Raw genomic sequence first — 25,026 nt, forward strand, 5'->3', positions numbered from 1 at the left:
CACTCTCACTGGCCTAATACCATTAAGCATGAAAAGTGTCATGCACATCTATGTTGCTATGTAAAAATTCAAATGTAGATCACACTTTGATTAGATTCTTAAAAATAAGATTTTTTTAAAAAATGCTAAATAAATTCATATGATGTGATTCATTCAGATGAAATCCAGATGATCTCAATGAATTTCTTATTTTTCTGGCAGGTCTTTGGATCAGACCCTCACCGATGTTCTGCCTGTGTAATGTGGCCACATGTGCATGTCTGTGATGGTAGAATGATGAAACTGACATTCAAGTAATACAAAAAATGGCCTGCTAATATCCATTTGCAAACACAGAGTACATACTTTCAAATCAGGCTGGGGATAGCTTACTGCACTAAGCTTCCGTTAGAAACACTGGTGTATTCTAAGAAGTCACAGATTCAGCTCCCCGTTTTCCCTCTGGAACACCATACACCTTACTGTGTGTATTTTAGATAAAACTCTTAAAACAGAATTTGAATTGTTGTCTTGTATGTGGACACTAAAGATTCCCTAGCATTTTTTATAAGAGCTGAGGGTTTGCCCTCATACCTTGACCATAATTTCCTCTCCTATTATGATTTTCACTTGGTTGCTACCTTGCATCCCAGAGGTGCAGCATGTATATAGTAGAAGAGCATAAGAGCATATCGGGATCTTTCCAGATAAAAAGCACCATATAAATGTAAGAGCGAAATTTCAATAACTCACTTGGAGATTCAACTATTTAAGAATATGAAATTCATGTAGCAGATTGTCAACTATTGTGTAAGTTAATGATACAATGTATCTAGAGAGAAGAATGCGTAACTTGAACGATATTTACAGGTGTGTACATAGTGTGTCCATAGTTGACATTAAAATTCAGCTTGGTGATCACTCTCTGTATTAAGTCTTGAAGCACTTGAAGTTATTTTTAGAGTACGTATTTGTTTAAAATTCAACAAGAACTACTGTAGCTGCCAGCATTTTACTGCATTTAGATGAACATGTTTAGCCCCCCAAGTGGTAGGGACCTCAGAAATTAACATGTTTACAGCTAATGGAACTAGACAAGCTTTTCAGGATATGGGTGGTTCAGTGTGTGAAAGTGCTATAATGTCCTTGGGCTGCTTGTCATGTTCATGAGAATAGCAGCCGTGTTATGATGCAAAAGGAAAAAGAATCCTTTTACTGGGTTGTTTCAGAACATTTGGAAAAGACAACAGAGGAACTGTGAATCCCCAGCAGTAATCTGTAGGCTCAGAAGGTCATCTTAATAAAATGGGTGTTTGTTTCCTCCCACTCCAAAAATATTTTTAACTGAATTGCTCGTATAATAATTAAAATCTTCTATTGGCTTGTATATGCTTATGGCTTGTAAATTAAATGGTGGTAGAAAATTAATGGGTGACTTTTATACCATTCCAAATCTGAATCTCTCTTGCTCTGGTTGTTACTTCAGAATCTCAGAATGTGGTTTTATTATTTGAGATTCTGACAGCATCCAAATGGCTACTTATGCAATGTGCTACAGGTGGTGAGGGTGATTGGATTGTTTGTTGTCGTAAACGTAGTTGGCAGCTTGTAACATGATTATTTTCTGACTGTTTTACTAAAATCATTTACTATATGATTGTTGCTAGTTTTATTGGCAGTTATGCGTCTCCAACATTCTGTAACAATGCTACATGGTTTTAAGGTCTTATGATCAATCTGTACATCTCTAGTATTCCGGTTACCATGAAGTTTGTATGCCAAATACAAGAACTGAGGCAGTACCATTCATAGATAGGCCCATTTTCAATTCTGAAATGTTTCCAAACCTATTTTTTGTCTTTTTTTCCATCATCTGGTTCACCATAAATCAGTTGCTTTGAGTATATGCTTCTCAACCATTCATGTCCAAAAATTGGGTATGTGTAAAGTGGCAACACAGCCTAGTTATTTATTTGGCAACAGCATGATACTGTTATCATTAAAGGGACACACAAAAGTCCTTTTAATAGTGCCCATAGGCAAATTGAATGTCTGTTTTCAAACCACAGCAGTAATGGTTTAGGCCTTATCTAGACTGGCCTTCTTTAAAGGTGAGACCAGTGCTATTCTGCTAAATCTCCAATTGGTGTTACCTTGTCCCTTGATACATACAAGTGACCAAAAGTATATCAGGAAAATTAACTCCTCTTTCACTCTTGTCATGGCTCATGATCCTGCAGCATGGATTTCAGACAAGTGAGCACAAAACAGAAGCATCGTTTTTATAATGGGACATGATGCATCTGTCCTGTAGGAGAGAGAAGTATAGTTCATCTTTGGTGTGGTGCTTTATTTTTTTACCCAGGTATATCCTTTAGGAAAGTCAAACTACAAACAGCCCAACCCCTTATCGTCTTAAGGAAAAGAACTATGCACCAAGAAAGTCCAGGGAATATGGCTGGGTACGAGGGACTGTGTAAAAAATCTCCTCCATGGTTAAATCTTACAGTTACTTTCATTCTTAAAAAAAAGAGTGAGTGAGTTTTGATAACAACCCCTACATTGACAAGTGGGGGAGTTTGTGACTCTTCAAAGTGCTAGTGCTGACTGAGTGATACTTAAAGCTTATTACAGCTCCAGGCGACCACTCTCAAAACACTGTAGACTCCTCTAATGGCCAACAAATCAGATCAGCTCCTCACCTTATCCTGCCTCTGCCAAAGGAGACAGGTGAGCCTGGATATGCTTCCAAAGTGGCATGAGACCAGGGTGGATGGATTTAAATCAAGGCGATTTAAATCATTGATCACCAAGAGAAAATCATTGATTTAAATCAAGTTTCCCACTAATACTTCTTCACATATTTCTTAAACAATGGTGCAAATCTGATCACTAAAACATGTTAATTTACAACTCAATACAGCATTTTACAACGTCTAGGAGGGTATACTTTGTGTAATTTTTTAGATAACTTGATTTTTATTAATTTAGGAAATAGCACATAATACTCATTATCTGTATCAAGCTGCAGATGCAGCAGCAGTACATTAGGAATGGTAAGAACTAAATCACAAACACAATAGCACTTAAACTAAATCTTAGATGTTACATAAATATTTCACATTTGTAGTTGCAGCAGTCTTCTGAGTTGCCGGTTGACAGCTGTCCTTAAACTCTTCTTTTTAATTTACAAATTTTATTAACTCTAACAGACAAGTCATCACGACACTAAACGTACACTGTCCTTAAAACTTCTACAACTAGCTCTCATCTTCCCCACTCCCATTCTCATTTTTATTCGTAGACTGAAACAGAAATATGAGTTTTCCTGCTTCAATTCCCAGTCGATTTCTTAGCTTTGAGTGAATAATACCAAATGATGAAAATATTCTCTCTGTGCCTGCAGAGGAAGCTACTGCTGTGAAGTTGGCTTAGCAACTGAAGGAACTCTGTTTCAAGGTGCCTGGCTAATGATTTCTACCAATTCAGGGAGTGACTTTGTTCAAAACATCATCAGTAAACACGTACTGTTTAAATGGTTCCGCTCCAGCCTTGAAATTTTTTATGACCTGACATAACTGAGGAATGATTTTGAGATGCCCATGCCATGGTAGTATCATCATCTTCGGAAATTAGGCATCTATCTTTATATCTGGGGTTGAGAATGTTTGCAAGAAAATGAGGTGGAGTCAGTGCTTCATCCATTTGCTTCTTTATTGCCTGCAGTTTAACTTTCTGATGAGGTATTTCTTTCTTCAGTGTCTCTTGAAGTGCCTTCCAAAATTCGACAGCATCAGCAATGCACCAACAATTTCTCTGAAGATTGTTTAGGACTATGGATATAGGCTTCAGTATACTGAGCATATCCTGTACATTCCTCTTTAATCCAATGTTAGATGCTTTGGATGAGATACTTCCATCTATTTTATCACGGTTTTCTTCACAAAGTTTTATGAGAATAGGCCAGTTCTTAATAAATTGTTCAAAACAATTAACCACAGAATTCCATCGAACATCTTGAGGGAGAATTAGTTTGGATCTTCCTGCTTTCTTCAGTGAAGTTGAAGCAAAATGGTTGTTATGGAAGTATTTTGCAACTTCAACAACATTTTCTTTTATTCCTGGAGAAGATGTACTTAAGTCTTTGGCTAAAAGATGCATTAAATGGGCACTGCAGCCATATGTTATTCTGGAGCATCCTTCCGTTACTACTTCTAAGTAATTCTTATCTTTGCATTGTCTATGACAAAACTGCGCACATGACAGTTGAATTTTTGTTCACAGTTTAATTCATTTTTATGAGACTGTAAGTGTAGACTTAGCATGTTTGTGATGAGATTTGATTGTAACTGTTATTTTTTAAATGAGAGAGAAATTTAGTATTTGTGATGATTTTTAAAAAAAACCACAAAAAATCCGATTTAAATAAAAAAAAAAAAAAAATCAATTTTTTTAATTTAAAAAAAAAAAAAGTATTGATTTTTATCCACCCTGCATGAGACCAAGGAAGTGTCTTTTTATTATTGCCTTTCATGGGTACTTGGATTCTTAATGAAAATGCCTCCCCTTAAGGGGTCCTCCAAAGTCTCCACACAAGTGTGGGCTCAATTTGTTCATTTAAAGCTGCATACTCTGTATACAAAATCATCTCTGATGAACTGTTAGTGGATGTTGCAAGCAAGCACCAATGGGGTTGCAGTGAGATTGAAGAAATGTTTTCTCTTATTTGAAAAATCACATAGTCTGTAAGAATCTTTTTCTCCATTTCCTGCAGGGCTCCAGCTCCCTATTATTGTACTTGAGATTCCCCAAGCAAGCGGTTCGTGCGATTGGATGTAGAGTATTTTAAAACTGTGCCTTTCTGGGGCAGATACTGGTTCTGCAGCAGCCACATGGTTAATTGTCAGGCTTGCAAGAGGTGAACGTGTATGAAGTGTGAATGCGGTCTTCCTGACCACGGGGTATCCAAAAATAGAGGTGAAAAGAATGAAAGTAGCTGCAGCACCTTCCAACCATCCTACTCTGTCAGAAACCAGCAATATGAAAGAGTGAAATTGAGGTAATGGGATAAGTCAGTTGAGACGGTGTCCAGAAAGTGTTGTCTGTGCTTCAGTCTGGAGTTAACCTGTATGTGGAACAGGAGGGGAAAATACAGTTGCCTTTGTTAAAAAGTATGAAATAAAGAAATTAGTTTAATAAATCTTTGGAGAGGGCAGTAAGGAAGTGGAGTTCCCCCAAAATAAATAAATGTTTAAAATATCATCTAAGCTCTGATCTGAAATGTCCTTGTGATGTTGAGCGTGGCATAGTAGAAATGTTCTCACTGTGGTGAGTAACTGATTTGCTGAGACTCCACCATCAATGGCTGAAGTGTTCGGTTCCAGTCAAACCCTCTCTTTACCAGATTGCTGTTTCTGCCAAAACTTCATTTTGCTCTTTACATAGATGATGTGAAGGTCTGAGAACCACCAACTCTGCCTCTTCCCATCTTGCAGGGATTCTGCCATTGTCCTGTCTTGAACTTGGAGTATTTTTCAGCTGATGTGAGATTAGATAGTTACCCTAAAGCTGTGGCTTTAAACTTCTCTGGGCTACAGCCCACTTCTAACAAAGCTTATTTCAGAACCTCCCCGACTTGTGCCATATGCACAGTACTCCAAAAATCAATTCTGCCCCCTATTGACCAGAATGTAGTAAAATTACAGCTGGATGTTAATTACTGTCAGCTGTACTTTACACCAAACACACAGTTTTTGTTATAATACTGAAATGTAAAACTCATTGACTAGACTCACTGTGAAGATTCCAACCTTACACACAGGCAAGAATGAAATTGACCGTTCACTTACATGATGGGGCCACTTGTGAGGGCTTAACCTGAATTATCAAATGCAGAGAATATTAAAAACCCTCTCTGTTTTTAAACTGTGAGGTGCAAGAATTTACTCTTGTTAGAGTGGAGTTAGGAGTATCTCTAAACAAACATACTCATGGCTTTTGAACCCTGAATGCTGTGGCAAGCCAAACCTGCAGTAGAAATAAACAGCACATTGAGCATTTGTATGCTGGAAGAGCAAAAAGTTAATTACATTAAACTTTGAACAATCACCAGTTTTAATCTGACTTAAAAGGAATTGCTCTCTGGATGTGATGGAAGATAATATGACCTCCCCTGATCTTTAACCTGCAATGTGCTGTGGTATCCTGCTAGCCACATGCTTGAAACATTATCTCCTTGGCCTCCCATTAAATTCTATTTGTTGTTTTCTAAATGGAACTCCCTAACTCCCAAAGAAAGCATTACCCAATGCACCACTAGCTAAAATTAGTATTGATCCGCCCTTCAAGGTCTGGACCACAGAACTGCAACACAATTATTTTGCATTTTGTAGCATAAATAGCATAGACAATGCTGTGACAGTTACTATATTTCTTGTTGTTTTAGCAAAATCAGGTTTAAAGAAAACTACAGCACAGAAGGATTTCTTAATAATGTATTTATAGCAGTGTGGAGGGGCCCTTTGCCATAGGGTCTGGGTACAATGTTTTAACACACTTTCTCAATGGGCAGATGGCGTACTCTGCAGCCACCTCTCATCGCCAAAAGGACACCCAGGCTGCAGAACTGATCCAGACAAATGCCTGACTAAATAAATATATCTTCTACCAGGCTCTGAAGACTACCAAATCCTGGCTCTTAGAGTAAGAATTGAGGGTCCGACAGCAAGAATGCTTATTTTTAAAAGGTGGCAAGTGACTGCTTCTCATAACCATTTATTAAATCTATAACTAAATCCCTAGTGGCAGCTTCTCGAGTAGCCACCCTGAAGTCTTCCCAGGTTCGACTCTTGAGTCTTGTCTGATCTACATTTATGTATCAAGATGTTTCATACGTTTCTGCTGAGATCAGCCTGGCTCCATAAGGGTGTGATCCTTTGTTTCTGCAAAGCTCCAGTAATTCTATATCAGATTCCTAAAGATCTTCCTCAGAAAATGCTTTATTTGGGCAGAAAACTGGGGGAAATTAATTATCTGGGGGCTTCTTCCATTTACACACACATTTGCAACAAGTCAACTATAGCCCGAGATACCCACAGCAATTCCAGTTCAGTGGTGAGGAGACATGATAAAATAGAAACTTGTCACAAATAATGGTTTACTGCTGCTGCTAGTTAAATCTCAGCCCTTAATTCTCTGTGCAGTGGCATGAAGGTATATGTAACTTAAACTCCATGAAATGCACTGAAATAGTTATAAAAAACCCATATAATCATCCCAGACTTTGAAGTTAATATTGTTTCTAAAGTAAACCTGATATATGGCTCCTGCCATGATGGGCTGGGCACGTGCCAATTCTACAGCTAACAAAGATGCAGGCTAGTATTTCCTCTCCACCCTCAATTGTTCTGTTCTATTAACATCTTTGCTTCCCATTGCTGGAGGCGTTGATGCTTCAAATTGTGCTGATACAAGACTAGCATTTCCTAGTGCCCATAGGCAGGCAATAAAACTGTGGGGTTGGTTGCAGATACCATCAGCTGTCCTAGGACATAGACACTGCAACTTCAGCAAAGGTTAATAAAGGTGTTAAAGCCAGTTCCTAGACTGATTATATCAGAAATACCCCACCTGCTCTACTACAGTATCATTTTGCACTTGTGCTGGTGTCTGTGTATTCAGAGTTGTATGGCTGGTCCAGTGGGCCAGCAGTTTAGCAGTACTTAAAGCCAGCTTTCAGAGTGGTTTGCATAGTCCTTCCACAATGCTTTGGTTTGTTGCTTTCCCTCAGTAAGTAAATGTCATTAAGGAAGTTTGTATTCAGATTGCACTGCCACTTGAGGGAATGATGGAGATCTGGTTACTGACTCTTTTATTTTTCTTCTCCTTATATAAATGTGAGCCTGCAGCTTGATGCAGCAGAATTGCACAGACAAGTGGAGGATTTAGTCCTGTAGACAGACTATCAGTTCTTCAGCATCTCAGCCCAGAGGGTACGTTGCTTTACTAGTCAGAACAATGTGTCTCCTTTTCAGAAAAGTCGGCTCATCTTTTAATGGAATGCTTGGAAGCAGTTTTACCTTTTGATGTAGCAGCCTTTCAGAGTTAACGTCAGACTCTCCTTTGGAATTTGTCCCTTATTCTGCAAGCACTTGCCCTAAGAGTCAAATGCAGAAGGAGATGGGGTGTGGGATGGAACAGAACATGTTGGAGAAGATGTTTTCTCAGGCTTTGGTTTGATTTGGGGGGAAGAACCTATGAAGGGTAGTTTTATCAAAAATACTTCCAGACCCAGGAGAGAAGAGAGGTTTGGTTTTCCTGTTCAAACCAAACATGTAAAGAGGCTGTAATTAGAGGTGAGAAATAAAGATGACTGGAATAACTACTGCCTTTTCCAAAGCAACTGGTAAATATGTCCCAATCTGACTCTCTCACTCCCATCTCCTTGTGAATGAGACTTGATGTTAACCACTAGGAGGAGCTGAATTGTATAAATTTGATGCTTCAGGGCATCTGTGAGCTGAAGGATTCACCTTTGCTATCTTCCATCTGAGCTGCTGAACCTCTGGGCAGGTTGTTAGCAATTATGCTATTCCCAAAGCATCTGAAATAATGCAGCTCTGCTGGCTAGTCTAAAGAAACACCAGTGACATCATTCCATCACCTTGGAGACAGATAAACAGCGCCGGCAACATCAGGTTATAATCTTTCAGATCTGAGCTTCCATCCAGACAGCTATACGGCTGAAACCAAAACCTAGCAAAGATGTAAAGGCTCCAAATATATATGAGAAGAAGGGGAGAAGAGAAATTTTAACTTGAGCTCTGTGGCATGGCCCGTTCTTTGGCCACGGCCTTAGTCTGAATGAGAAGTCCTAGTTGTGGCTCACAACCTTCCCCTTTCGGATGAGAGTGGCTTTGTTAGTGTGCATGCAGATCTGAGCTTGCCATGCTTTATTTTTAAATGTTTGAATTCCTCAGTCATGTAATGTTTGAAATGGCATTCTAAAGAAATGCATAATTTGGCATTATCTGTGCACTAATGTTGGCTTTTTTAAATTTAAAGTTGGCTGTCATGCTTAGTAAATAGGCAGCACTAGAAGTTCCTGTCTATTGGCCCGGGATGGCATGGAACAGCAATGGTGCTGATGTTGGAGGCCACTTGACTCGCTTTTTTTGTTGTGTTCCAGTATTGCCAGCACAGGGGATATTATGAAGCACATTACCAATGTTGATGAGTTCCAGAGGGATAGCCGTGTTAGTCTGTTTTTAGCAAAACATCAAGAGTTTCTTGGGTTTCTGCCCATGAAAGCTTATGCCCAAATAAATGTGTTAGTCTTTAAGGTGTCACAGGACTCTCGCTGTATTACCAATGTTGTGATCCCATTTGTTCTCTGACTTGTGGAGTTGTGCAAAGTCAGTAAGTGGATGGGAGGTGGCCAGAGAATGATCAGATACTGAAGAAAGATTTGCTAGTGAGTCAATAGCTGACATCTTTCCTTGTGAGTCAGTATCAAACCAGTCCGCTGGAGGAGCTGTTTTTCAGCTGAAGTATAAAGCTAAGATCTTGACTACTTCTTATCAATAAAAAGCCCATTTTTGAAAGAGAAGTCAGGGGATTAGTCCTGGTTTGCTACCTGAATTTGAACTTGGGTAGTTACGTTCTGCCTATCTGAATTCCCTCTGCAGTTTCAGATGGATATAGCTTTCTTCTTCACTTCCTGTCTGAACCTGTTATGTAGTGTTGCTGTTCCCTGTCCCACCCCGTGTCTGCATTTCAGAGGTGGGTAAAGTGGTCTCTGTTGAGATCCTTCAGGCTAAAAGATGACTGTTCAGTAAATGTGAGAGAGAGTCAGTCTGACTCCTAACCTGCTGCTTGGTTTGGATCATCTCCTCCCCCCCCCCAAACCTGCTGAGTTGCTACCGAGTGAGGGACATAGAAAGCTGAAGGGAAGAAGGGTTGTGCTGTAAAATTAACATTGTTGAATATGATCCAGTTTCTTTCACTGCAGTCAAGAGATGTGGCTGAGCCGATGGGTTGCTCTGTCTGCCTCGCCAGTTCCTTTGCATGCCCTGTGAGCTCTTTCCCCAGGGGATGCATGCAGCTGGAGATGTCTCATTCATGGTTGCTTAGAAAAAAAATCAAAATTGAAATGTGTTCTCTGACAAATAAAAATGTTTCACTTCCTGTGGAGGCCCTAGAGGGTGGCATAAAAAAGAAGCCTGTGAGTCACTGAACATTGCCTGGCCAGCTGAGGAAGAACTGAGCCTCCCTTTTCCATAGAAGTTTGTGTGCTGTCACTGCACATCATTAATGCTCACTGGTTTATGGCCACTCACTGTAATGTTGCCAAGAAAGAAAAAGGGCAGTTGGTCGTTCTGCTTCAAAGTGCTGGCTGCTTAGAAGGTGACGTGATGGTAAAGGGAAAAGTTCCTTTAACACTCCAGCAGTGTTGTTCGAATTCTAAAGCGGCTCCTCCTCCACCTTTTCCTCTGAACCTTGGCAGCTCTCCTGGCACAGAAGTTCCCTGGAGAGGGACGTAGAGCAGCTTACAAACAGCTCCACCTAAGGTACAAAGGTTAGGGTGGGCAAACTTCCTGGTTTATGTAGGACCCTCCCTGCCTTTTTCAAATCTCCTGCTGGGCCCCCCTTTAATTTATTAAAGAGGACTCTATGCCTCAGTCCCTCTTCCTAGCAGCAAACACCAGGGAAAGGAGGGACTAGCTTATAACTGCTATGAGACCATGTTGCTGTGATGAGTGAATGAATGTGTGGTGGAAATGTTCTCAGGTTAAATATGTATGTCTTAGTCCCGCTTTGCCATTTCCACAGCAATTGGCACTCCATCTGATGTATGGCCCCACACAAGCATTAAGTGATAATAATTACTACATTCCTCAATATCCCTGGGGGACTGACAGGGATGGGGGATATGAACCATAACTGTAAAAACATTTTCCCCCACTAGATCATAATGAAATGAATGGTGCTATTGAAAGAGAGGAGAACAGATGTCAGTCCGATCCATGTTTGTGTTCATTATCTTCAGCTGCTTTTTAAATCTTCCTTGCAAGTCATCTGTATCTTGTGGATTTTCAGTTCTTCCTCTCTACTATCAAGGCCATGAAAATATATAGTCTTCTGATCAAGGACCAAAGTGGCCTTGTTTCAGAGCCCATCCCCCAACAAACCACCAAGGGTAGGTCCCCCAGCCTGGCCCATTTCTTTCTGCTTTATCTTGAAGATCCTTAAATTTGATAAATTTCAACCAGCTACTTCTTCTAAAACATCCTGCATGTGGAAGAGGGTCATTTGCATTTGGGGTTATAGCAACATCTCTGCAGAACTCAAAATGTTTAGTTAATGAAACATTGGGTTTGTTTGGGTTTTTGTTATTGGTTTGGGGATTTTTTTTGGTAACTAATATTATTATTATTTAACATTCATGTTACAGTAGAACTTGGAGGCCTCAGTCAAGGTTGAGAACCCCCATTACACTATGTACTTTACAAATACATATGGGCACAATTCCCCCTTGCAAAGAGTTTATCATCTAAAAGGACAAGCGCCCCGTTAAGGGTGGTAGGCAATGATAACCAAATACAGATCATGTTGATAAACCCATACATTTGCAATTTTTTCATTTTTATGTATGGGTAAAGTCCCAAATCTCTTTACCTGCTCAAATGTGGTCTAATGAGGTCCGTGTAAATGTTCCGACTGGGGCTAGAACCTGGGTTCAGAAACCCAGCAAGATGGGTGGGTCTCAGAGCCTGGGCTCCGGACCAAGTGGGAATATCTACATGGCTGTTTTTAGCCCCGCATTGCACGTCCCGGAAGCCCAAGTCAGTTGACCCAGGTTCTGAGACTTGGTGCCCTGGGGTATTTTGCAATGCAAATGTACCCACAAAATTCCTGAGAGTCAGGATTTACTTGAAGCCATGCTACTTGCCTTTGCCTTCTGCAAATGATTGAGTTGTGCATTAAAATGACTTCTTTCTCCCTGGGCACGTCATTACATAATTCTTGACATAAGTCACCTCTGAGTTTGAAGGACCCCTAGCATAGATGGCAGGAACAGTTAGTAATGTGTGCAACAGCTTCATTATGACGTGAGGGGAGAGGCCCTCTGGTTTTTATCTGGTGGCTTTTAGCTACGTCCTTCCGGAAAAGACCTGAGTGGCTTTTCAAAACAGAACAGTTTGTGGAATAAGATTGTAGGGGCATCTTCACTCTTTATAAAGCTATGAGTTTTAAGGATTGCTTTCGATCTGAAATTGAAGATTGAACCTTAACCTTTTTTAAAGGCTTTATCTATTTTAAAGCTCAGTTGTTGGGTTTTTGGTGGTTTTTTTAAAACCCAGTGATGGTATCTGTTTGCCTGATATGATTCACATGCTAGATAAGCTGAAAATTTTAATTGCAAGTCCCTGCTAGTCCAATTTTGTTGTCTTGGTGATTGATCTATCTACAGTAACCAGAGCCGTTAAAAAAAAATCCCACACCTGTTTTTGGAATAGCTGTAATCTGTTCTCTGAAGTGTTCTTATCAGTCAGACTCCGAACAGCACCTTACTCATACCATGTGTGAATGAAGGATAGAGGGGAGGCTGTAAGGTCTGTGGTGACTGATCTGTAACATGGTAGAACTTTCACTTTGACTTTAGGCTGATTCACACGCAGCTGGGTTAAGTTGGTGGAATTTACCAGTATCTGAAATGTTTGGCTTTATTTCTATCATTCATTTGAGCCCAAGTAGAACATCACCATCTTTCCATTCTAGTGATGTTACAAAACTACGGCTTTGACTAGTAATGGTCCATTAAGCAGAGTCTAGTTTTGTTATAGCTACATTTGGCTCGTAGACTGATTTATCTCTCTCTTTCCCTGCACCTCTTATTCCTCTGTAGTTTAAAATTAGCAGTTCTTTCCTCATCAATTGTAAAAGTCTGTCAGCAGTTGGGCAAGCACCACAAGTTTGGTCCAGCTGCTGCCTTTCTCGGCCCACATGACAAGACATCACCTAGACAGACTAGCCCTCTTATCAAGGGGCCCTGTTTTAAGGTATCAGATGAAAATTTAAAGGGCAGGGATTTGTGAGATGTTGCATTTGCATCTTGCTCCACGGACACCTAGAGCACACTCATATCGCGTGAGCTTTCTAAGTTTTTGTGTATGATCAGAACCCAGACACGTGCCGACATGGGGGAGACTGGCTTTAAAGCGGAGGCAAGGCCATGACTCAACAGCTGGATCATGTTCAAAAACAGCAGAGCAAAGTTTCTCTTTAATAGGAAGATGAAATTAGCAATGAAAAGGTCAGCATTTTAAAACTTCCAGTCAGAAGTCGAGACATGAATCCACAGCAAAATAATGTTGAGGATTTTTTTTTTTTCCTTTTATTAAGACATGAGCAGCAGCAAACCATCCAGGCAGATGAAATGTGAGAGGATGGAAAGCCAACAGTTCCTTTGGGTCAGAAATGCTTTGATTTGATTGTATTATTCCCCCTTACAGTTGTAATTGTTCCATCAAGCTTTATTACCCTGACTTTTCCCATTAGCTTTGAAACCATTTGGATGCGCCATATCAAAAAGTCCAGAATACCCACGCCTGTGCACCAAAAGGGGAAGAGAGGTTGAAAAGTTCAGTGCTGGTATTCTAATTAAGTGCTGTCTGCGGGCACTTAATAGGAGCAAGCGGTAATATCCTGGAGTCATTTTAGATAGATGAAACATCTAACGATCCTGTGGCACTTCAGCATATAGTTCAAAGAGGCGGCACCGAAGCTCAAGTACTTATGTATTAAATAGCTTAATATTGTAGATAGACAAACAAAGTGCAGGAGAACAGTGTTTCAGCCGCTCACTGTCATGACCATTTCCTATTCTGCCATGTACATTATCGAACTACTTAATATGTAAGGACCAGGTCATCTCTTTCAGCTATTTGCTAGAGAGCCATAGGATATGTTAGACATTTTAGTTATTGTAGTGGGTAAAAGTAAATGGATTTTTAAAAGCAGCTCAGTTCCACGATAGCAGATCTAGTAAGTTCTACACAATTGTGCTTTTTTCCTTTGGTGTTTTTGCTGGCATTTTGAAAAGCTTGTTAGCTTACATCCCTCTGAGCCAGTGCATTTCTACTTGTTGCTAGTGAAGCATAATTTCTCTTGTAACACTCCACACATACACAACTCATTGAGAAAATGTAGATTGCACAGATAATACTTGGCCAACGGATCTATTTGAAATGTGACCACACCTGAGAGACAGAAAACATTTATCGGCGTTCAGTGTGTGAATAACCTAAGTAGGACGTATGAAAGTGTGGCGAGAGGTGTAATCCAAGTGTTTCAGCATAGAATTGGAAATCAAGAAGTTCTACATTCTAAGTGCAGCTCCGACACTGACTCCCTTCTGTGGTTGTTTGGGTAAATCACTTCACCACCTCATGCCCAAGTTTCCGTCAGGCATTTGAGAATAAATTAGATACGTTTGTAAAGTGCTTTGAACATAAAAGCGATATTGTAAGTGATAAGTAAAATCTTGTTGAGCGTAAGAGAGTATTGGGGGTTGGTGTGTGAGCTGTTCACTTAAACACAAATGCAACAAAATCTCGTGAACAGATGAGTTAGGAAAAATGCTCATTGTAGACAGAAAGACAAGGTAGGAAATAAAAGCTGCATTGTTAATGATCTTCAAAGTACGGCATCTGAAGGGCCTGTAGATACTGAATATCATCTGACTTAAGATAACAAAGCTGCTGATTTAGCTCATTTAATAAGGTCCTTGCTTCTCGCTGATGGAGGAGCCAGAGGTGCGTTCTATTGCCACTATCATTCTTTTCCCTCTAGATTAATTATTCTAATTGCAGCGTTTGCCTGGATGTTTAAAAGACTTTGATCCATGCCTTCTCTTGCCACTTGTGTGTGTGTGTAAAACCCTTGCATGCCGTGCAAATTAGATACCACTGGTGTCTTTGCAAAAGTAGAGAACAAAAGCATTCTTGAAGCTGCTGGGAATTGTTGCCCACAGTGACTTTGAGCACTCTGTGGGGCCTGCGAGTGTTTGAGTGTGGGAGACCCCCATGGATGTAAAGCAATGACGTAAATTGTTGCTAAGTTGGGATGCCAGCTGCTCTGGTGATATTTCAGGTCGATTGATGTGTTTGATGGGTTTGCCAGGGATCGTTGTGTATTCCTTCTTGATGGATTTTAAAAAACAGGATTTAAACAGCAGCTGGTGGCACGAGATACGCTTTGAAAAACATCTAAATGGAGAACAGTTCTGCCAACCTGCCTTACACTTAGGAATTTTTCCTTCTCTTCAAAACATTCCCCTCTCCACCTCTCCCTACGTAGGACCACATCCAGCTGTTGTGTGTCTTTGTTTTAAAGAGGAGTTCCTCTCATTCCACTGCCAACTTCCCATCTGAGGTTCTGACCTCTTGGTACCATCATAACTGGTTCCACAGCAACCAGTTGGTGATGCCATAAAATACTGCAGCAAAAGCAAATGAATTATTTTAAAAAATATTCAGTTTTATGCAGCTAACCATATTAATAAAATATTTTCCCTCAGGCACCGAGTCTTTAAATAGTTAAATGTTTATAGGTGTCTTTAAGATGCCATGAACTTTAACTTAGAAGATATAATAAGAAAACGTCCAGTCCTTTCTGTTAATGACATGTGTGGAACCCAGCCCCATCTAGCCTGTTGGACATAACCGGATTGAGTAATGAATGTACTATGCACTGTCTCATGCACAGAAATGTACTGGTGGATGGAACCACTGAAAACCTGGTATCTAATGTCCCTGGCCTCTGTAAAATTCTTACAAGGCATAATTTTATGTTACATTAACCTTTGTCTACATTTGACCAAATTAATCTCTGGCATCACTCCGGGTGTGGATTTGCCTCTTTCATTGAACCAGACTTGGGTTATGAGGTTCTCATATGATGTTTTTATTGGTTGGGAGCTGGAGAAGTGGGGGTATCCCTTTTCATTTGCTGTTTTACTTGAGTGCCTGGGATGGATGAAGGAATATAACAGGGGGTGCATAGCTGAATATTCTGCCTGTATTATAAACCTGTATATTATAGGTATAGTTTGAATGGTCTTATTCCCCCCAAAAAACCTGTGCTGTTAGAAGGGAGAGAGATGTAACTGGACCTGTCAAAATCAGCTTTTCAAAATTTACTTTGAGTTTAAACACCCTTCTCCTATGGGAACAATAGACAGTTATTTGTAGTTCCTAAAAGATCTTAATTCTGACCTCTGAGTTTTCTGAAGTTCTGAGTGACTGACTGTAAACCTTTCCTGGAAAACTGAATCTGAGCGGAGCCATAACGGGCTCCTTGCCCACAGACTGATCAGATGTAAGATCTCTGGTCGACTCCATGCCGGAGCCATAATGAGTTCAGCTACAAAGCTCTCTCCACGCTGGCTACACAAGAAATGAAAATTCAAAAATTCTCAGGGCTTGAGGGGAGAGGCTATTTCCTGTTTGTGTGGCCACGTATCAGCAGAGCGCGAATGTCCAGAGTGGTCACAACAGGGCGTTATAGATAGCTCCCGGAGGCCATTAACATCGAATTACGTTACGTTCTGTGTACACTGACGCAAAATCGACCCATTAAATTCTAATTACGCGCTACACCACTTGCGGAGGTGGTTTTATTAGGTCGACTTTTACCACTCTTTAAGTTGATGGAACTAACGTGCCAGTGTAGATGCATACTTTAGGAGTTCGACGACCTTCGTCGCCAGTGTGGACCAGGCCTAGGATAGATGGTAATAAGTAACCACTGAACATCAGCTAACAAGGTGCCTGTAAAATTATGACATAGTACCTCATGAGTTGGAATTTTTGCTGCAGTGAAGGTGGGAACAGAAGAGACTTAAATCTGCCTTCCTGATGGTAGTTAGTAAAGGGAGGCAAGAAGCCCAGGTTCTTTCCCCTGAGTTGTGGTTAGTGCTTTCTCATTGTGGAGGCGGTGCTAATGCAGCTATGTGGTATGTAGCTGTTGAGTGCTAGATTTGACTCAGCAGCCTACTGTATTTGTAGTCTCTATGCTAACGAGAAGGTACATCACTGCACACATGGGAGATGTCGCCGTCATTCATTACAACCAATGCAGTCAATTCCCAGATAAGTCAAAAAGGCAATGGAAGGTTGAAGGGAAACTGTTTACTTTTGCAGATAATGTACTTGAGGCAAGTTCACTGTTTGCTGTCGGAGTTGTCTGGATCACTGAAAGAGCAATTCATACCTTTGTCTATTAAAATGCTATTTGCTCAAAATACAATCCAACATGCTCACTGTCAGGAAGGCAGCTTATAAACTCTGTTCTATTTAGCTGCACAGCTAAACAGTTTAAAAAAAAAAATCTCAGCAGAAAATCTGTGTGACAGCATCATAGATCTTCGAGCCTTCCATTTTTCAGATACTCACAAACCTGAAAAAACAGAAGTTGATTTCCACAATAAAAAATGTGTTCTCCCATAAGGAAACTACTTTACTCAGTCCTCTGGTTAAACTGATTTAGGGTGCACTCACCTGGAAGCAGTCTACTCCATTGTTCTAATGGCCCACCCTGACATATAGGCCATGTTTGAACTGAAACACTTAGAAGATATCAAGATCCAGGTTTTTGGGTAAACTATTCATACGAAACCATTCAAAGCCATGTGTCCTAGGGGATAGACAAATGGACTGGAACTCAGGAGACCTTGGTTCTGTTCCCAGCACTGCCTTGGGCCTGCTGGGTGACCTTGGGCAAGTCACTTTCTGTGCCTCAGTTTCTCCATCTGTAAAATGGGAGTAAAAATATTACCATCCTATGTAAAGTGCTTTGAGATCTATTGATAAAAAGCACTGTATAAGAGAGAGGTATTATTGTTATTACTCTGTTCCTGATATAGTAGAAGAAAAGCAACCCCATTGTCTCTTCCTCTGCATTTTAGAATAGCTGTGTCCGGGGTGAAACAGAGAATGGTGGTGATATTACACTTGGAAATGTAGTTAGATTTAATATTTTCTGGCCCTGTTCAGGCAGATAGGACACCACCCCATAAATTTATCCATGCTGCTTTGTATTTGAGTCTGCTCTTCTAGGTAATTTGGTAGCACAACTTGCCTGTCCCCAAGAAATCTACTCTAGCCTAATAATGCATCTGTGTATGCTTCTTTCCAGATTCTCAGCGCTCCCATCTCTCCTCTTTCACCATGAAGTTGATAGACAAGTTCCACTCACCAAAAATAAAGCGAACGCCATCAAAGAAAGGAAAACAGACTGACCTGGTGGTGAAAACACCGGAGACACCAGTGAACAAAGTAAGCAGCTGAATGGCACTGTCTTGCCAATTCCCTGCCTGTTGAATAGTCTGTACTGTAACTATATTGAAATCTGCGTTGCTCTTATTGCATGGGGCTATGTTTCCTTCAGAGAATTTTGCAGTTTTGGGAGGTACTCTTCAGAGTTCCTTTCCAGAGGAACAATATAGATGGTGCTTTGTATGTAGTGCAGTTTACTGGACACAAGGTCAACTGATACACGTAACTTTCCTTTTGAGATCTTGTTGAATGTTTCTTCCATGAGCATTGAAATGACTCATTATGGAATGTAGTTTATGGCCTGACATTCGCTCCCCACACATGCCTGTCCGATAGTTATACTTACAACTTCCAAATCATTGTCTAACTTCAGGGTGTGTGCCATTAAAATGCAAGCAAATCCTTGAAGCTAGGCCAAAGATGTCCTCAATCCCTGGTGACCTCAACAGAATGAGTCAAACAGATGTATTCAGACAGCCGCTGACTTTTAACTCACCCTTCCTCAAATCTAAACTAGCTATTTCAAGCCTTATAAGAACCAAGGTTACCTCTCTTCCAGGAGGCAATAGCCGGTTGGCTACCAAAGTGTTGCCTCCACCCCCATTCTGATCTGGTTGAGCAGACAGAAGGATTTATCTCTAGCATTGCTGAGATTTTCAGGTGTAGAATTCAGTCCCAGATTAAGAAGAACTCCGATTACTTGTGGTAACTTGCAAGCCCCACAGTTGCTGTTAAGAGACTAATCCAGTGTTCCAGAGTAGGATTGGTACAATGGGGTTGAGTGGCATCTAGAAATGCGATAAGATAATTGTATCCTACTACTCTTCTTCACCATGTGGAAGACGTGGGCTTTCATTCTCTGGGCTGGGTTTTGCAGTGGAGGCAGGGTGTCTGCATCTTGGGAAGATGGCTGCCTCATGCTGTGCTAGAGCATTCACACCAGCCTATTAAGGAGAGGGGCTGACTGGCTTAAAAGGGAGTTAAGCCCACTCCTGAGGGGAGCAGTTGTAAAGCAGGGAAAATTGAGACTCTTCAGAGCAAGAGAAGGAAAAAATGGGCCTGTAGCAGCCTTCTTGTTGAGAAAAGCGTCCAACCTGTTATTTGAAAGAGAGAGAGATGGGGGCAACACGTTTGCAATCATCCTTGAGGTCTGCCTTGCTAAAATGAAAATTTATTGGTATTTATGTGGTGCCCTGCAGCCCAGAAAGTGCAGATTTTCACACAGATCCCAAATTGTACAGAGACCAAAACAATCTTTGTGACAGCAGCACAGAAAAATCCAAACCAGCAACTGTTGTCTTAAAAAAGCAACCATCTGCCAAGTTTCAGCCTTGAATGAATGTCATGTCCCTGGCAAAATGGAGGTTTATTATGGAGGCTCATCTGGGTCCCTCACTGTGTTGATGCTACCAGGCCCTGCTGATATTGGAGCTCTGACACTGAATTCTATGAAGTGGCTGTTTTTACTTCAGGTGTCCATTAGAGCAGGAAAGAGAATAATTTTGTAAATGGAAAAAAAATAGTTGATTTCCAAAAAGCTGTCATTTTTTTCCTCAGATAAGCCTTTCCATTGGTGGAGAGGACAGACGGGAATAGGCGATGAGCTAGAACGCTGATGAGCAGAATAAATTGTACTGAAAGTAAATCTGATATCTGGAGAGCAGAACATGACTAATAAGAGACTATGGTCTATTCCACAGTGTTTTTTGTTAAAAATTGTCTAGGAATCCTCCTTAGAGATTATAATATTCCTTCCAGGGAGATTATAAGGAAGTTAATACATAGTGGTTAGTTCAAAGGATTATTATGTAGAGCATTTTTTAGCTCTGTGTACAACCCAACAGGCTATTTACTGGGGAGAATTTGCACTATTTTATTTGTATTGATTGATTCACTGACATGCATGTAAAAAAGTGCCGTAGCCTTTCCTTTTAATTATTTGACCACATACAGATTAACACCAATTGAAAACAGAAAATAAATATAGTTGGATATGCACAAAATGCAATTTTCTTCTTTGGGGGAAATAATGCTGAAGAGTTTAGGGGGCAATATTGAGGAATGACTGACTGGGAATCTGCTGAACGTGTAAAAACATTTGTTACAAATCTAGGTGCTGGATTTACATTATGGGGAAAATAAATCTCACTTACAGTAATTTCTCAATAGGAAAGACAGCTCGGTTATTGTTCATGTTGGGTAAATGGGCTATTGTAGATAAGCATTTAAACTGACTGGTGATTTCACTTGTGACTTGTGAAATGTTGATCCCTGACTCAGGTCCTAATCTATTTTAATGACTGTCTTCTGCTAATTGATTATTCAGTGGTAGCCAACTGATTAGCTTTGTGGGGGGAGGAAAGGATGCTATTGGGTCATTATTACAGAGTCTAGATGGAATATAAGGAGAAGCTGACAAATGAGAGATTTTCCTAAGATACATGATGTCAAAAGACAGACCTAACTAAGCAGATTTAATATCTATGCATGTACTCTGTCTCTTTAAATCCTGGGGCTAAATCTGGTTGTACATCGTTACAGTAGATAATTTAGCTAGAGTAGAAGCAACAACACCAAAAGATTGTGTAAATTCAGGAATATAGCAAAAATCTATCCAAGTATTAAAAGGATGGTTTATTCCAGACCTAATAGTCAACTGTATGCTTTCACTCACTGTAGCCTGTTCAGTTCTATATAGGTTCTTAACTGCACTCATCACAATAGTATCTGAGTGCCTAACCCTTTCTAGGTCAGCTGTGTCTCATACATGATGCATTGGTAATGATTATTTAAAGGAAACCTTCCAAAATCATGCAGTGATGTATCTGCATGTGTCTGTCAAGTGAGGGGGTGGAGGGATTTATTGGTTTGGCCGAGTAGTAAATCCATCTCATTTAATGCCCCAAATGGAAATTGCTGGATCAAGTGAAACTGCTGTTTTAGTAACTCCAGCCGCTGTAGATCTGCTCTCTTGCCAGAATAAGTTCACTTATCGGGCAGGTCCACCACAAGTGGAATTTGAAATAAGAGCCTAGTTCAAGTCCCTTGCAACAGTCAGGATAGGAACCACCACTCGCCCATCTTGGCTCTAGGGACAAACCAAAATGTTTGGTGGATGAGCCTAAGCAATAGCTCTTAATACCTTGTAGCATTTAGACATTTTAGGAGCATTAATCAATATCCATCCCACCAGCTCTCTCTTTACACATCATTGCTCATTAGTCCTTGTCTCTAGATTTATAATTAACCCCAGGGGAGACACAGTTTCCACCATTTGTTTTGGGCTTGTGCTGGTCTGTTCAGGCTTCTGAATGTCTTGCTGATGGATTTGACTTCGTATTCACATGAAGTTGATCTCTTGTTCTAGCCTGCTGCATACCAGTATGACACCTGGTGTTTGTTTATGTAGTAAGTTTGTTTTATGTGATGGGGTTACCAGCCCCATGCACAACTTTAGGTTCACCGCTCATTATTCAGCACTGCCCAAATGTGGACGCTTACCCATCTGCTACCTGGGGTGGTGGATATGCTTCGTAGCTCAGGAAACTGGTGGACACCTTGTGTATCTGGGGATGTGGGAGGATGAAGAGACAGAGTAGCTAAGAGGATAGAGTACTGGACTGGAACTAAGGGAACATGAGTTCTATTTCCGGTTCTGCCACTGGCCTGCTGGTAGACACTGGGCAAGTCTTTTCACCTTTGTGCCTCGGTTTCCCCATCTGTAAAATGGGGATAATGGTACTGACCTCCTTTGCAAAACCCTTTAAGATCAACTGATTAAACTGATATATATGAGGTATTAAATAATAATAAAAATTTGTGTTAGCGCTTGCCTGGCTACAAACAATGACGCTGTAACATACATAGAAATTTAAGCTTGCCTTCTGCCTTAATGAGGTCAGTTGGAACAGCAGCTGAAATAAAGCTAAGAGACCCAGGTCATGTCACTAGCCAGTGCTGCTTACGAATGTCTCATCTGAAGAAGTTTGGTCTGCTGGCCCTGTTTTTCAGGAAAGCTGCAGTTTAACAGCTGAAGGGACATGGGGAGGACACAATGCCCATAGGTCATTAATTCTTGAAGCTGAATTTGCTGAAGGGATAATAGATGAAACCTGACTCTGTTAAGCTCTCTGCTCCTTTACTAGCAATGTTCAGTAGTTAATTTAGATCTCCCCCTCAGGAATTTACTGCCAGCATTAAAAGACCCTTAGGCACACTCTGGCAAACTTTAAAAAATATCCTTTACCAGAACTCCATTAAACTGTCATAAGCACTTCTGAATTTCTTTTTCCAAAATTTCCGAGTGCCAGGATGTTGGAGGCATTCTCTAAGCCTTTTCCAGTCGATCCCTTCATTCCTGCCCACTTCATTCACTGATGCCAAAATTTCACATTTGTGGTGTCACACTTCATCCCCATGGGAAAATGAATGATCCCTTCATTCCAGCAGCACTGCTGAGTGAATGGGACTTTTTATTTATGAATGGAAGGCCTGAGACTGGAGCCCTTACTCACATGAGTAGTCCTATTGAAGTTCATAGGATTACTTGGGATAGGGCTGGACACATATTTATCATTGTAAATATCAGTGATAGAAGTGAAAACATAGGAGTCTGGTTTTACCCCTATTTGTTTTGGAGGTTTGCCTGTTTGTGGCATTCATTCTCTCGTTTTTTTCTTTGAATGACAACATGCATTAAAATGACTCAAAGTAACATTTTCAAAAGCCCCTCCAGCCCCATTTTCAAAAGCACCTAAATCATTCCAGCCCCTGACTTCCAATGAAACTCAATGGGGCTTAGGCATCTAAGTCACTTAGGTTTGAAAATTTTACCCTGAATGTGTAGTTTACAGTCCTGTTTCATTTTCCTTGCGTCATTCGTGCTATCTGCTCTTAGCAGGTGTGCGTGTCTCACCTGGGAAGCACAGATGCTTCTTGTCCCTGCTGGCTCCAAAGCAGTGTGATAATTCATCAATAAGGTGGGAGCTTTGCTTAAAAATGACTGAGATGAATTTCAGTTTGTAACCAAATCCTTCTCAGAACTTGCCCATTAAAATCAAAAGTCAAAATCTTTGCTATGAATAAATGAGCTACTGATTATTTTCCTAGGCCAGTTGGGATTAAACTTGAAAAAGTTTGTGAAGAGGGAGAGCCCATGTGTGTTTCTAAAACAGAAGGTACCTCACTGTGCATTGTGGTGTTAATGTATATCAGGTGAATTAAAATAAATATTTAAAAAAAAAAAAAAAAAAAAAAGACATGCTGAAATCTCTTCTTCCACTCTGTCCCCAACCTTTTTCCTTTAGAATTTAATACTTTGGCTTGAGGAGAAGGAAAAGGAAGTTGTAAGTGCATTGCGCTACTTTAAAACCATTGTGGACAAAATGGCAATTGACAAGAAAGTACTGGAGATGCTGCCAGGTTCAGCAAGTAAAGTGCTGGAGGCCATCTTACCTCTGGTCCAGATAGACCCACGGAATCAGCAAAGGTGAGTTTCTCTTTGGGGGGATTGTGATGGGGGAACTCCAGGCAATTTGTATCTTGTTTTGAAAAATCCTGGCACCCAAGTGGCATGAAATGCTGCACTTGCTAATTATTAGTAAAAACAGTGGCTGATTTACTAGGCATTTTTCAAACATAGTCTAAAGGCAAGTTCCCTGCTGTAAAGTGATTACAACCTAAGATAGATAAGAGAAACCAAATTATTGGACAACGGTTCAGGAAGGAGAGAGCAAAAGGAGGTAGTTTGTGAGACGAAGGAATGATTGATTCCTAGAAGAGGGTTTGAAATGGGAGAGAACAGAGAGATGTGGGGCATGGTTCCAAACATCAGAGACTTTATCTGGAGGAAAGGTCATCGCTTGGTAGCAGGCAGCTGTCATTCACAGAGATTTTGCATCGGATGCTGTGCTCTCACTGCGACTAGTGACATTAGCAAGCCAATAGCAATGACGGCTACGAGTGAGCACATCCACAAGATCATCCCTTCAGAACATGTTGTAAATAGCCATTTGGGCTTTGTTGGGTCATGGAATCATAGAAAGCAGATGTAACTTTGTGGAGTTCAGAAGAACACCTGATAATTCATCCCAGTGTGCGCATTCCTCTTTAGTAGATTATCTGTGACTCCATTCTGAGAGTGCAGTAAATCTTACGCAATTGTACAGTGAGTTGAGGCCAGAAGAAATCTAGTGACTTGCCAAAGCCACTAGCTCAGCTTGGATTATAAGAACAGTGGATTCTTCAGGCCACAGGCCAAAACTGTATCTGCTAGATCACATAATTTTCCGAAATTCTGGAGCAGCTGCTTAAGAAACAAACTGCAACAAAACTCACTACCAAATAATGTTGTATAAACTAAACAGCACTGAAATAGATTGGAAAATGCAGATGTGAGTGTCCTGACATCTTGAGAGGTTTCATGCAGCTACGTTTTCATATGGGATGCCTCTTTGGTCTTATTTTCAAGAGCACTTTTGAAAATCCCTCCAGTTGAGCTGTTGCTGCTACCACCACTGAGAAGCCTCAGCTACCGATGAGTCTCGGAGGTTGGCAGGGAAACAGATATGGTGTGGTCTTCAGAGATGAAGAAGCAACAGTGTCCCTCACAGCAGCACATTTGAAGGCCAGCTACAGATGGATGTTACTACCTACCTACTCTACTGAGAGCCTTCAGAGTCTAGGGTGTAACTGGATTTAGCAAGGGAAC

The 25,026-nt window shown here is 40.6% G+C and overlaps 1 protein-coding gene across 3 annotated transcripts in view; it reads left to right on the forward strand.

Moving 5' to 3' along the window:
* Positions 1 to 25,026, forward strand: part of RAPGEF1 (Rap guanine nucleotide exchange factor 1) — a 117,798-nt gene that overhangs the window by 25,712 nt on the left and 67,060 nt on the right. For all 3 annotated transcript variants that reach the window (XM_067541916.1, XM_067541914.1, XM_067541915.1), the window contains exons 2-3: positions 18,178 to 18,317; positions 23,624 to 23,805. In XM_067541916.1, the coding sequence (XP_067398017.1) occupies positions 18,178 to 18,317; positions 23,624 to 23,805 (322 nt within the window). The remainder of the gene's footprint in view (positions 1 to 18,177; positions 18,318 to 23,623; positions 23,806 to 25,026) is intronic.

Source organism: Emydura macquarii, unplaced genomic scaffold (assembly GCF_026122565.2).
Source record: "Emydura macquarii macquarii isolate MOO-44397 ecotype Brisbane River unplaced genomic scaffold, CSIRO-AGI_Emac_v2 contig_691, whole genome shotgun sequence".
Taxonomy (NCBI): domain Eukaryota; kingdom Metazoa; phylum Chordata; order Testudines; family Chelidae; genus Emydura; species Emydura macquarii.